We start from the raw sequence: 14,494 nt of genomic DNA, 5'->3' as shown, positions 1-14,494 counted from the left end.
TTCATCATATCAATTCATTTGTTGTTCCAATCCTACCGGTGGTTCGTTGAAGACCTTCTCAAGTTTTGATATATCTCTTTTAATCCTTTCTACGAGAATAAGTAGTATGCCAAATCCGTTGATTGTCATCAATTTAATTGGTGAAGGATAAGCATAACATAATTCTTATTCTTGTTCATCCAAGTGATTAATTCTTTATTCCGGAGGCCCTTAAAATTCTCGGTTTCATTTGTTTCATCTTCTCTTTTTCCCGGAGTTCCAAGCTCTAATTATCACGGAGATCCATCTAAATCATTGCAAGGATTCACCTTGTGTTTTCAATTTCTCTTTCTTTTCATTCCTTTTGTTTACCAGAGTTCTTCATGGAGGTTCTACATGATGGTTCATCAAGGATTTAATTCCCTTCTCAAAGTTTTCATCGAGATTCTTTCCTAAGGAGCAAAAGCTTTCTTTATATGGTAATCCGGAGTGCAATTCTTTCTACCATATTTTGGAGGTGGTATTATGTCATTCTTGATAATTTGAGTTCATGTTCCATGATTCACATGTTGTTAAGAATGAGTTATTTTTAAATCCATCAACCTCGTTGTTGGAGTTATCTTGTGTCATATTTCACCTAAAAGCCTTCCATTGGGAATGTTGCTATTTGTGGTGCTTGCCAATGATCCAAGTTATCTCTTTATCATCTTGGTGGAAGAAGTGTTCATCTCTTCGTTGATCTCAAGCAAGCAATTGTTTCCGTTAGTGGCCGGTTGTCACCTCATAATTTTGAGATGTTTTCCATAAGCCCACTACAAGATTGTGCTTTTCGTTGTTGATTTTCCAACAACTCCGTTCAATTCTTCTTTGCAAGGATGCTTGCCAAACTCATTTGTGGCAGAAGTTGGCATTTTCTTCTCCATTCTGTTATTCCAATGATATATCTTCTATTATTTCTTTCGGAGGCATTGTGACGTTGCTCTTTTCACTTACCATCTCGATTTGTGAGGTTCGTGTTCTTTTCTTGCTTATCCATTTAACCGGAGTGTCGTGTTTTCATTCGAGTTCTCTCATCTTATCAAGTTTTGCCTCCCTTCTCAACCGGAGTGCGGTTTGTAATGTTTCTTACCCCTTGTGCCATTTTTTTTCAATTCCGGAGGCAGTGTGTTGTTGATTTCATCATGTATCCTCTCATCTTGTCAAGTTCATGTTCAATTCCTTCCATTTAGAGTCGGAGTGCTGTCCAAATTATATCAATCTTATTCCTTCTCTATCTAGTTTTAACCGGAGTGTTTTCAACTTTCCTCATCTTCGTTGCTTTCTTCCTTTCATTTTGCTCAACATCTCAAGGTTCATGGTTTCACTCGTTTGTCGAAGAAGCAACTTAGTTTTACCTCTTCTCTTCCTCTTCCGTTTCTCTCTGGTGCCATCCTAGATCTCGGGACGAGATCCTCTTGTAGTGGTGGAGTGTTGTAACGCCCCGAGACCGACGCTCCAGAAGACTTCCAGCTATTCCGAGTTTCGTCGTGTGATTTGTTTTATTTGTTGCATTCATCCTTGCATCATGTGCATTGCATCATGTCATCATGCCATCATATCATTAATTTTTAAAACCTCAACTAAATAAATTGTATGGATTTTTCGATCCATTTAAATCGAGGGAACTCACATGGTGACTTCTCTTTATAACATAGCCTCTCAATATTATTAGGGAGCTATAATAAAATATTCCACGATTTTGGAATCACCAAAACACACTTACAAAATATTTTTCGTTCCTTTTCTGCTTCAAGTTTGGTCTCCAACCTTGCCAATATTTATTTCATCATTTTCCGGAGCTTCCCCAAAAATCACAACATTTTTGGACCTTCCTTTTATCAAGTCCTAGTTCAAAACCATTTGAATTAAATTCAAATGAGTTTGAATTTAAATCTTGCAATCATGGCCTTTCTATTTTTTCTTGGATCAAACTCATTTTTGCGAGTCCGGGAAAATTATCCCCTTGCGCATTTTCTTTCCCTAACCCTCCTTTTCTTTTCCTCTCTCTTTTTGCTTTTCTGTTAAAGAAAATATAAGAGAGAGAGAGAGAAGAGGGCCGCTTCCCCGCAGCCCATTTGACCCAAGGCTAAGCCGGCCTCCTAGGCCCACCAACCCTCCCGAAGCCCAGCCGCACCGATAACCAACCCTAGCTCTGTCCCTCGATCCCTCTCTTCTCCTCGAACCCTTCCTCCAGCGCCGCCATCTCCCTCGCTCATCCCGATCCCCATCTCATCTCTCCCTCCTGCTCCCGCGCCCGGCCTCCGCGACCCCATCAGCGCGGCCAACTCCGGCGGCCCTCAGGCCATGGCGTCGCCTTGCTGCCTCCTCCCCTCCGTCGCCTCGCCGCCTTGGCCACGCATGCGCCTCCAGCGCCTGACCCCGCGCCCGTCCGCCTCGGAGCCGGCCGCCACCGCCTCCTCCCTCACCTGCGGCCACGCCGCCTCCGCACCTCCAGCCGGCCACCAGAGCCCGCTCGCTGCCGGTGGGCTTTGCCTCGCCGCGCTGCCCCAGGTTGTTGCCCCTGCCGTCTCGGGCGCCGCAGCACCGGAGCAAGCTCGTCCTCCGCCGTTCGTCCTCTGCAGCTCCTCGTGCCTCCGCCTCGCCCCTCTCAGCCTCCTGCGCCCGCGCCCCTCCTCTGCCTCGCCTTCTCCTCCCGTCGCCCTGCCTCGACGCCCGCACCTTCGCCGGCCTCGGCCTCCCACGGCTGCCGCTGCTGGCCCCGCTGCCGAGCTCTCCACCGCGCCCGAACTCTCCCTCCACCCGCAGCGCCCGAACCCATCGCTCGCTCGGCCCTCTCCGTCCTCGTCCCGATCGGGAGAGGCTCCCGAGCCGCGGCCGCCGCCCGGATCCAGCGCCCCCGCGACCGCCGCGGTGCCCTGCGTCGCCGGAGTCCTGCGCCAAGACCTCCCCCGCCTTGGTTTCGGTCCTCCCCGCGCCGAGTCCCTCTGCTGCCCCCTGCTTCGTGCCTTCTGTCGTTGTCCCCATCGACCCGAGCGCGCCCCATAGCCTCAGCCTCGAGCTGTTGTCACGATGCCTACCCGAACAGGAGCAATTTTGGATCGCCAAGTCCCCTTCGGATTCATCAAGACCTTCATGCAGAACTACACCCGATGATGCGACAAGTACCCCGACAATGTGTACATCTACACCGCCAAGACCGGACCGACAACTACCCCGACGTCGCGTGTACCACTACCGTCGACCTGAACATCTACGAAAACGTTGTACAACTACCGTCGCCAAGACCGTCAAGTTCGACTACCACCGACGTGTACAACTTCAGTTGCGAGAACGTCTACTTCCACTACGGCACGAGTACAACTACTTCCACTACAAGATGTACCACTACTGTCGCCACGTGAACAACTACTTCCCACGACGACCGTTGCGAGAACGTCTACTCCCATCTACACCGCATCGAACTCGAACCGCCCCGAAACGCACGCTTCAAAGGTATAACCGCCGAGAACGACCGCCGTGGACCGAATGCATGTGTTGAATGAGATGCTCGAGTTTTGCACCGTGATCGAATCATCCTTGCGATGCCCCTCTTTTGCCGTGCCACTAACCTGTGGGAACCCGGTAACCGGGAGCACCCCACCATCTTGCATGACTCGCTCACGTCACGCCTCCTTTTGCACCGGTATCTCTGTGAGCTACCGGAACCGATATGTTGCCGTGGCATCATTTTCGGATATGTTGCCGTGGCACCATTTTTGTTTCACCGCCGTGGCACCTTTTTCCTTCCGCCATGGCGACAAATGCCTCGTATCATGCTCATGTCAACATTTTCATAATAATTGCATAAACTTGTATATGTCATCCGCATCATGATAACAACAATTAAAATGTTTAATATTGTGTTTGCATTAAACTGCTAAATGACATGGGGATTCTCCGGAATTGTTGTTTGTTGCTTCCGGCCTCATTTAACCTTTACTAGATAGGTAGTTTTCATTTGCTTCACCCTCTTGCCATGCTTAACAACATTTAATATTGTTGGGTACATAAACGGGATCAAACTAAATAACTTATCGTGGTGTTTCGTCAATATGCAGTTGCATATTGAGCTCCACTTAACTTGTAGTATTGTTTGTTGCACTTTGCCATGCCATGCCTCATTAAACCGGACATGCATCATACTTGATTGTGCTTCATGCCATGTTTATGCTTGTGTGTTTACTATGTTGTTTGTTCCTTTCCGGGTTGCTTCTCACGTTAGCTTCGGTTTCGTTCCGGAGTTGTGAGGATTCGTTCGTCTACGTCCGTTTGTCTTCTTCATGGACTCGTTCTTCTTCCTTGCGGGATTTCAGGCAAGATGATCATACCCTCGAAATCACTACTATCTTTGCTATGCTAGTTTGCTCGCTCTTGCTATGCCAATGCTACGATGCCTACCATTTGCTTGTCAGCCTCCCAAATTGCCATGTCAAACCTCCAACCCACCATGTCCTAGCAAACCGTTGATTGGCTATGTTACCGCTTTGCGTAGCCCCTCTTATAGCGTTGTTAGTTGCAGGTGAAGATTGAAGTTTGGTCCTTGTTGGAACATGGAGATGTTGTTCCTTGTTGGAACATGTTTACTGGTTGGGATATCACAATATATCTTATTTAATTAATGCATCTATATACTTGGTAAAGGGTGGAAGGCTCGTCCTTATGCCTGGTGTTTTGTTCCACTCTTGCCGCCCTAGTTTCCGTCATATCGGTGTTATGTTCCCGGATTTTGCGTTCCTTGCACGGTTGGGCTATAATGGGAACCCCTTGACAGTTCGCCTTAAGTAAAGCTCTTCCAGCAATGCCCAACCTTGGTTTTACCATTTGCCACCTAGCCTTTTCTTTCCCTTGGGTTCTGCAGACTCAAGGGTCATCTTATTTAACCCCCCCGGGCCAGTGCTCCTCTGAGTGTTGGTCCGAACTGGGCAGCCTGCGGGGCCACCTCGGGGAAACTTGAGGGTTGGTTTTACTCGTAGCTTGACCTATCTGAGTGTGCCCTGAGAAAGAGATATGTGCAGCTCCTATCGGGATTTGTCGGCACATTCGGGCGGTGTTGCTGGTTTAGTTTTACCCTGTCGAAGTGTCTTGTTGTACCGGGATACCGAGTCTGATCGGAGTGTCTCGGGTGGAGGTCTATTCCTTCATTGACCGTGAGAGCTTGTCATGGGCTAAGTTGGGACACCCCTGCAGGGATTTGAACTTTCGAAAGCCGTGCCCGCGGTTATGGGCAGATGGGAATTTGTTAACGTCCGGTTGTAGAAAACCCGAAGTCGACCTTAATTAAAATACATCAACCGTGTGTGTAACCGTGATGGTCTCTTTCCGGCGGAGTCCGGGAAGTGAACACGGTGTTGGAGTTATGCTTGACGTAGGTTGCTATAGGATCACTTCTTGATCATATTTTTATCGACTGTGCTTTGCCTTCTCTTCTCGCTCTCATTTGCGTGTGTTAGCCACCATATATGCTAGTCGCTTGCTGCAGCTCCACCTCATTACTCCATCCTTCCTATAAGCTTAAATAGTCTTGATCTCGCGGGTGCGAGATTGCTGAGTCCCCGTGGCTCACAGATACTTCCAAAACCAGTTTGCAGGTGCCTATGTTACCGAGCAGGAGACGCAACCAAGCTCAAGGAGGAGCTCGATGAAGATCTTGCCCTTTGTGTTGTTTCGTTTTTAGTTGATCAGTAGTGGAGCCCAGTTGGGGTCGATCGGGGACCTTTGTCGCATTTGGGGTTCTTCTTTTATTTTGGTTCCGTAGTCGGACCTTGATTGTATCTGGATGATGTAATGCTTTATTCATGTAATTGTGTGAAGTGGCGATTGTAAGCCAACTATGTATCTCTTTCCCTTATGTTTTACATGGGTTGTGTGAAGATTACCTCACTTGCGACATTGCTTTCAATGCGGTTATGCCTCTAAGTCGTGCTTCGACACGTAGGAGATATAGCCGCATCGTGGGCGTTACAATGTGTGTATACTGTTGCTTGGATCGTGGCAAGTGGAGGAGACAACATAGGATGAATTCTCATTGGTGGTCTCGAGCTTCGGGCTGAAAACCCTAGGTATGACCCTTTTGTTATACCTGGCAATGGCGGCGTTCTATGTGTCGTAACCTTGATGAAGGCATTGGTCGGAGTTTCCTCGGACTTGATCTTCAAGGTGAAAACCCACGATCTAATCTTCGATGGTTGGATCAGGCGACGGCTGCGCTTGCACGTCGTTCTCTTTCTGAAGACGTCGCTTTTGAAGAACCTTCTTCGTAGTCCATGTGTTGTCAAGAGATGATTGGAGCCGATGGTCACGTTGTATGTCGTCAATCATTGTTTTCATCACTTTCTTTTTTTTCTTTTTCTCCTTCGCCTAGGCATAGCTTCGGTCTTGAATGCCTTTGCTATTTGCCGACGTGATACTTTGCGTGTGCGTAAGTGTTGGTTGTGTGCATCCTAGTTATGCATAGGCCGGGTGTGTACTCACTATAATTGTATAATTGTATCGCTTGATGCTGATTTTGAGTCAATAAAAAACACCCTTTGTCGAAAAAAAGAAAATCCACATGTATTAATAAATATATTTTACATATGACATAATTTCATTACAAGATACTTTAGCATATGAGCTGGAAAAAAAAGTGGATTTGTAATACTTTAGCATATGAGTAGCAAACAGTGCTTTGCTATTTTCAAAACACAAAGTTTTTTTGTAGATCGCATTTAAAAGTATCTCATAATAACATTTCACAGATACATAGAATGCATCTATATATACATGTGGAATTTGTTCAAATATTTTGGAAACTTTTTCATTTCAATTTTTCTAAAATAAAAATATGGGTTCCATGGAGCCCAAGCTCAATGACACATTTTCATCATGGATTCCACCACGAATCGAATATCAGATTTCTTTTAGCATGTCAAATTATGTTATCGCGAGGATGATAACTATTTTAGCAAGCATGGCAAATCCTTGCCATGTTCTTTTTTTTGTCAGAAATTGTCATGCTAGCTAAAGGAAAATTGCCATCCTCGGGACAATATAATTTGCCATAAAAAAACTTCGATATGCCATGCCTAAAAAATCTGACGTCATGTGTCAGATTTTTAGCATTCCATCATTTATGCTGCTATCAGAAAAGAGTGCAAGTTCCGTTGCAAAAAAATGTGTAGTTTACTGAAAAATAAAAACATGCAGTCCAAGTTCTGTTTTTGTAAAGGAAAACGAATATGATCGTTACTCCCTTCGTTTACAAATATAAGATATTTTGGATATTTCAATATGGACTACATAGAGTGAAACGAGTGAACAAACACAATAAAACATGTTTATATACATCTGGTTCAGAAAAAAGTTACTAGAACATCTTATATTTGTGATAGGAGGGAGTACATATTTCAGTGGCTCCGAGACAATGGCAAGAAATCAATGGGGGCACACACAAAATCTACGCTTGGTAAAACTATTTTTACATGGTTTTTTGTTCTCGGTACATCTTCCTCTTCTTACTGCTCAAATTTTATTTAAGGCAAAACTTTCTCCTTCAAGATCCTGAGGGCTTCACCAATCCCATCCTGGAATGATATCAATGAGAGAATTTTTCTACTCTCAGCCTTTCTAAAACAAAATAAGTGCTCAAATATTATAGATACAACAATTGGAGAAAACACACCTCGGAAGCAAGTCTCTGAGCAATTACAGTTGCTTGAGCTTTAATTTCTGGTGATGATGCTGATCTGATAGCTCCAAGTAGCACACCTGCGGCTTTGTTAACGCTCGCGGCATCATCTATATCTGGGATTAGATGTTGTCTTTTAAGGGGCTCAGGTGCCACCCCTAACCAGTGTAGTCTCTCCGCCCAGTAAAACTGGTCCAGCAGGAAAGGGCATGCAACCTGCATGATGATATTCTTTAGTACAATGTGTAACCTCCAAAAGCAACTGGTAGCATAACTTTACAACAGTCAATACTTCTAGAAGATAACACATTGTTTGAATAAACATATAACTGTCAGCTTTCGCACACAAATACTGAGTGCATGTTATTTCTTGCTGGAAACAAGGGATGGATGTTATAAGCATAATACTTCAGCTTTGCTACATAAATATTTCATACATGAGACTTCTTGCTGAAAACGAGATGGACGTTACTTTGATTCAGGGGTTTTAACTACTTCCATCTTGTTATCAAAAAGGATAAATGCCAAAAATGTAATGTCAGTTGCATGCTACTCCCTCCGTCCCAAAATAAGTGACTCAAGTTTGTACTAAGATTCTACTAAAGTTAGTACAAAGTTGAGTCACTTATTTTGGGACGGAGGGAGTACATCACAAGAATTTTTAGCACCTGCAAGCACAAGAATTACTAATATTCCTTATTTTTCATTGTGCTCAGGGTGAATTGTCACTTTAGATCGATGGTGACATTTTGCTGGTATCTTGGCAAGCTGTCATTTGTTTTCAAAACTAGATGCTATTACGATGAGCTACAAAAGGTGAAACAAATGTCTGTCCTTTTTTTTCCAGAGCACTGGGTTAACCAGTCGTTGTTCTTAATTAAAAGGCTAAGTCACAACACGACTCTCAAGTGGAACAATTGCGTTATTTCTTTTGAGTATGCACTTATCTAGCTAGCCTATGATGTCTCAACGATACTGATATGGAAGATATCTACATCATATCAACTATCAGCACATAGCACTGCCACAGCAATTGAACAAAAAAAATATTCTTCATATCTAAGTACATCAGATGTTGTAATCACCTGAGGGGTTCCAGCAAATAGTGCGGCAGCTGTAGATCCACTGTGAAGCACAAACCGAAGTAAATTATTTTGTGGAAGACTATATTATTCAGAAACTTGGTCACTGAAAAATTGAGAACTTTATTACCTGCCAGCATGATGAATAGCAGCTGCACATTTAGGGAAAAGCCAGCTATACGGTATTGATCTGAAATAGTAGTCATATACTCATACAGTTGACCAAAATATCCGTCGATTTAGCCAAGATGAATGGGCGCCATCACGTTAGAACTCACCCAGATAAGCAAAAGAGTCGATTATTGAAAAGGAGAGTGCTATCATTACTAAGAGCAGGTGCCTCTACACTTGATTCTACAGCTAAAGAAGCAACAGATCTGATTGCTGAATCCAATGGCTGGTATCCAGACGAGAAAAGGATAAATCTGTAATCTGTTGACTCTATGACAGCTTTAATCACCATTAGAAATGCTTTAGGATTTCTAAGAAACCCCATGCTGCAGCAGATTGATAGCATAAACCAAAATGAGAAATCACTTACACATTATAGAAATCATTTAATTCAACTGTAACAACACTAATATGAAAATATCAACGGTAGGAGACATGACCTTGCATAATATAGAAAATAAAAATTTCCATGATAAGAAACTCACCTGCCAATGGAACTCAATCCTATAAATATAGGTAAAGACGAATAAGAACTTCCCATGAGGAAGTCTTCCAGGCCAGCATGATTTGCACATAGAATACCCTCAAATGGAGAATTGAAATCTCCAGAGAATAACTCCCTGCATTTATCACAAGAAAACTGCCGAGCCATAGGAAGAAACCAAAAGCCACAAATATGAGCACTTGAGGGCCAATATCCTGCCATTATATGATGGAAATTAGTATGAAAAGTTCTCGTTCTATGAGCTATAGTATAAACAACTGAAGGGAGATCCAGGACTAATCAAAATTTACCTGGGCGCTCGACAATTTCCTTGCTGAAACCATACCTGCTCAAGTAGCGACCAAATTGCTAGAATTACTTATCAAGTATAACTATAATTGAAGGAAGTTGTAACAGTTCATTTTTTTTGTATTTACTATAGAATTATTTATCAAGTATAACTATAATTGAAGGAAGTTGTAACACTTCATTTTTTTTTGTATTTACTATTTTTTCCTAGTCCAATTAATAAGTACCATCACTTCTCGCTGACATAGGGTTTACAAATAATCCGCTGACGATAACAAGATTTTAGACAAAAGCGTCAACGCAAGCCTTATTGAAAGCCGAAGTTTCAGAGCATAAAGTATGAAAGTGTCATTTAATATATACTATTATTGATTGACAGGCTCAACATTAATATTCAAAAGGTGATATATTGCAAATCTTACAACAACAATGGCGACTCTGCACGTACATGCCACAAAGGAAGATTTGTTACTGGATCCTGTAGTTACAAGAAAAGCTAACCTCAGTAATGTCCCTGCGGTAATCAGTTAATCACATTCGCAGATGAGCTGAACAGGTTTGCATTCCAGGTATATAAACAAAAGAAACATCATTTGAACACATTCACTCACTGTATAAGGAATAGGACTAAGATTTAGGCAATCATTTCTCCACAATCCCCAACTTTCCATGAAAAGCGCCCACATCCAATGGGTAATGTCAGTCCAGCAGACCTGCCATTATTTACATCATTAAAACACCAATGACAAACGCAAAGCAGGCAATGCATCAGCAGGTCAGTTCCCCACCAAGAAAAACATCAGAAGGTCATCAAAAGAAAGACAGAAACACTCATGGATATCAAAGCACTACCACTCGAGAACCCGCAATCTCTGTGCTGGAGAACTAGTATGGTAGTAACTGGCATGGTCCCATGTAATTGGATACATGATGGCTAGTATAGTTGTAAGAATCTGGTTAACATACTGATCAACCTGCAGGAACAGCTAGTGACAGGTTTGCTCTGCAGTTTATTCTTCCATGACATACGGTGCGGAATTTTAGGCTTTAGTAAATGATAAAGTGGTCATGAAATTATCCTCCATGGAGAAGAAGATAATGTGCCCCAGCAGACAGGTTAAATAGAGTTGCAAATTTAATATTGTTTGCAGTTGAGATAGTGACCAAATCCAAACCAAACCAAACAATAATTCAAGATGGATATATGCTTATGCACCATCATGACTAGAGGAGCGAATTTGTACTGTGTTGGGGGGAGCTTCTTGAAAGTACTTGTATAGAAGAGGAAAACTTTGCTTAAATTGGCGTTCAAATGATGAAGGAGCACTGCACAAAGAAATGAAAGCACGTAAACAAACAGGAGTGAATAAGAAGACACCAAAATGAGTGTGCAATCCCTCATAAAATCATTACAAGGTAACAGCTTCGATGTGAAATTGAAGCAAATATAAGCCAAATTACCTATATGGAAGAAAATAAGGAGCAGCAATGATGCACTTAACTTGAAACAATTCTGCAAGATGCCAACCTTCCTAAAGCATGAGATAAACCCATATTATAACCACACAATGCATTTCATAGCTGCATTAGTTCCTACATAGAACTGACTAACTGATATTCTCAAGGATCTGTTCTAGTGAATGATGCTTGCTGAAATTCTTCAGTTTCGACATCAATTGTGCATCAGAATTTCTTTCTTATTCCAGTGCAAATCACTATCAGAGCATTATTAAATTGCACAACTTGTAGCTGAAACTTGAAAAAGGAGCCCCGCCACTTAACTTCTAGCAAACATGATAATCATGCTGTTAGTGAGGTCCTCACCAGGGCAAAGAAATTGATCACAGTGAAGTCGCTATGAATGCTCGGATCATTTCCAAACACTTCTTCCACAGAAGCTAAACAGGCTTTCCTGTGCTCCGTCTGAATGATCTCTTTCCGCCGTGAAAATGACTCAGGACCAGCGTTCGATTGAACAGAATCATCTATGAAAGAGATTTCCATGATAAATCACATTGGAAATAGACCTACGGTAGAAAAGTTGTATTTGATAGCGGAATACTTAAATTCATAGCGCTTACATGAAATACTATCAAGTTGTTCGGCAGCAAGGGCAGGTGGGCTTGCCACAGGCATGTACCTAACGTTACTGGCTGCTAGATGTGTGGATAAACTCTGCATCAAATTTAATGCATGGGGTCAAACATGAACTAGTTTTATCACGGTTCGGCAGTTCTAATTTCACAAGATCCAAACCTGGTGTGCTGAATGAGTGATGAACACCACAGTATACTGTTGTTGGTCCTTAGCAAACGCTGCAGCAAGGGCCTAAGGAGAAGAAAAGGAGTCATAAAATACAAAGTATAGAGATCTGAGAAGGTTGAAATTGTCATCTTTCCTGAGTATCTATCTTTATATTGCTCAACATTTAGTATTAATGCGTTATACCAAAGCTATATCGATTTTCCATCTAGAGAAGCAGAAAACTATATCGATCTGATGGATTAATGTGGCTCAACTTCTCAGTAATAGGTGCATCGAATGCAACAGCAATCATGTGCTAGATGCTCTAGAATCAGGCGGAATTTCATCGCTCCCCTCTCCACTCGATGTCAGCGGCAAAGAGGGTTGTCCTATACGCCCGAGTCCGAATACATGCACCACAGAAAGAGAGAGAGAGGAGGAGGAGCATACAGCGATTGGGAAGACGTCGCCGTGGGTGCCGAAGGCCATAAAGACGGCGCGAGGCCGGCGGCCATCGCCGCCGCAGTCGTCCATCGTCCTCGCCGAAGCTTCGGGGGCTTTGTGCGTGCGTGTCCACGTTGGGCCGTCCAGACTTGGTCGGAGCGCAGCGGATGAAGCCCGTGAGTAAGGCGCAGGCCGAAAGATGTTGCTGGGCCCTGTATTTGGGTTTGTGCTTAAGGTTTTGGTCCATAGAAGCATAAACTCATGGTAATTTTTGGAGTGAGCGTATGCTCACTTTAGAGCATCACTAGCAGTACCCTTGAACTTACCTCAAAAAAAAATAGTACCCTCAAACCTTGAAACCAGTTTAAGGGTTGAGAATTGGCATTTTTTGGCACTTTTAAGGGTTTCCGTTATAAGGGTTGGGTTTGAGAGTTCCGGTCTTTGTCGCAGCCCCAACCCTTAAAACTGTCATTTGACATATCACAATTTTCATCATCTCAATAACGGTTTGAAGAAAACAATAATCATTCTAGTTATTGATACAACACCGAATAGTACCTTCAAGCACATGATAATCATTCAAGTTATTCGAATCAAATAGGATATAGAAAAGTAAAACAAAGGTAGATCATGGGCCTTGGCGCCGCCCATCCAACTGCTACTGGTGCTCTACTAGATAATCCCGGAGCTGACCATGAGTGTTTGCATCCTCAATCTCACGATGTGCTTCAAGAAAAGCTTGTACACGACAACGGTTTCTTTCCGGTTGCACACGGGTACCAACATTGTCATAGAAACAAGGCAGGTTTAACCCTCTCTCATCCTCGAGGATCATGTTGTGTAGAATCACACAACATTTCATGATGCTCTCCAAGTTTTTTTTATCCCAAAAACGAGCTGGACCCTGAACTATGGCAAACCTTGCTTGCAAAACACCGAAAGCTCTCTCAATATCCTTGCGGGCTGCCTCTTGTGCCTTGGTGAAATGAGCCTGTTTTTTGGTTAAGGGCACCCCATTTTTCTCCCTGATGGACTTCACAAGAGTTGCCCACTCGGGATAAATTCCATCGGTGAGATAGTATCCCATTGAGTACTCATTGTCCATGATTTTGTAGTTGCAAGTTGGAGCATCCCCAGAAACTAATCTTGCAAACTAAGGAGATCTATTGAGCACATTGATATCATTGAGTGTTCCCGGCAAACCAAAAAATGCATGCCAGATCCATGTGTCCTTCGATGCCACGGTCTCAAGCACAATGGTAGCATCACGACTTTTACCGCAATTCATTCCTTGCCATGCTTTAGGGCAATTTTTCCATGTCCAATGCATGCAATCAAGACTACCAAGCATCCCTGGCCATCCCCTTTTTTCATTCTTCTCCATCAATCTCTTTGTATCTTCCTCGTTGGGTGCCCGAAGATACTCATCACCATACAACCGGATGACCAATTTTGCAAACCTACGGGCGGATGTCGTGGTTGTATCTTGTCCAATGCGAAGATACTCGTCGGTATAGTCCGCGGGTATGCCATAGGCGATCACCCGCATTCCAGTCGATATCTTTTGGTACCCACTAAGCCCCATGATACCGGCGGCGGATCTACGACGTTTGAAGTAATCTGAGGCGGCCTCATAATCGGTGACAATCTTCACAAACAAACTACAGCGCATTCGGTACCTTCTCCGGAGAGGCGAGGTGGGTATGTCGGTACCTCTGCGAAGTAGTCTTGCATCAATTGCTCGTGTCTGAGACCGCGGTTCCGGTAGATGGTGACTTGCCCCATCTTCGACCCTCTCCTCTAATCCATCAGCTTCACGTGGTCTTCAAACTCTTGCACGTCGAGGAGGAGGCCCATCATCTTGACGTCGTCGTCTTGAAGCAACTCCTCAATGTCTGAATCGTCCGATGACGACCAACCGGAATCATCGGACAACGACTCCATGTCGTCGGTGTTCACCTCCATCTACACAATACAACAAACAATAAATTGTGAGTGCCAACAATGAATCAAAAAGGAAAAAATGAAACAAAAAGAAAGAAAAGGAGGCATACCTGCGGGGAGCTCGGGGCAACA

At 43.6% G+C, this 14,494-nt stretch overlaps 1 protein-coding gene across 3 annotated transcripts; it reads right to left on the bottom strand.

The window, feature by feature from the left end:
* Positions 1-7,311: 7,311 nt before the first annotated feature.
* Positions 7,312-12,553, bottom strand: LOC119324501 (O-mycaminosyltylonolide 6-deoxyallosyltransferase-like). Of its 3 annotated transcripts, XM_037598289.1 has the most exons (15): positions 12,425-12,553; positions 11,987-12,058; positions 11,812-11,905; positions 11,555-11,715; positions 11,192-11,262; positions 10,975-11,056; positions 10,342-10,443; positions 10,153-10,208; positions 9,733-9,767; positions 9,423-9,636; positions 9,045-9,263; positions 8,897-8,956; positions 8,770-8,809; positions 7,679-7,900; positions 7,312-7,580 (listed from the first exon to the last, which is right to left on the bottom strand). In XM_037598289.1, exons 1-15 carry the CDS (start codon positions 12,506-12,508, stop codon positions 7,530-7,532), a joined length of 1,563 nt encoding a protein of 520 aa, XP_037454186.1. In that variant the 5' UTR covers positions 12,509-12,553; the 3' UTR covers positions 7,312-7,529. The 3 variants fall into 3 exon arrangements, with proteins under 3 accessions (XP_037454186.1, XP_037454188.1, XP_037454187.1); XM_037598291.1 differs by lacking the exon at positions 9,045-9,263; XM_037598290.1 differs by lacking the exons at positions 10,975-11,056; positions 11,192-11,262.
* Between the last annotated feature and the right edge of the window lie 1,941 nt (positions 12,554-14,494).

Source organism: Triticum dicoccoides, chromosome 6B, assembly GCF_002162155.2.
Source record: "Triticum dicoccoides isolate Atlit2015 ecotype Zavitan chromosome 6B, WEW_v2.0, whole genome shotgun sequence".
NCBI lineage: Eukaryota > Viridiplantae > Streptophyta > Magnoliopsida > Poales > Poaceae > Triticum > Triticum dicoccoides.
Note: the sequence above shows the minus strand (reverse complement) of the source record. Positions and strands in the feature narration are given on the sequence as shown.

Coding starts and splice junctions, on each gene's coding strand:
- LOC119324501 (XM_037598289.1), bottom strand. CDS start 12,508: ATGGACGACTGCGGCGGCGATGGCCGCCGGCCTCGCGCCGTCTTTATG. Junction 10,444..10,974: donor AAGAAGCTCCCCCCAACACA/GTACAAATTCGC, acceptor AAATAATGGCAG/GTCTGCTGGACTGACATTAC. Junction 9,264..9,422: donor GGATTGAGTTCCATTGGCAG/GTGAGTTTCTTA, acceptor AATCTGCTGCAG/CATGGGGTTTCTTAGAAATC.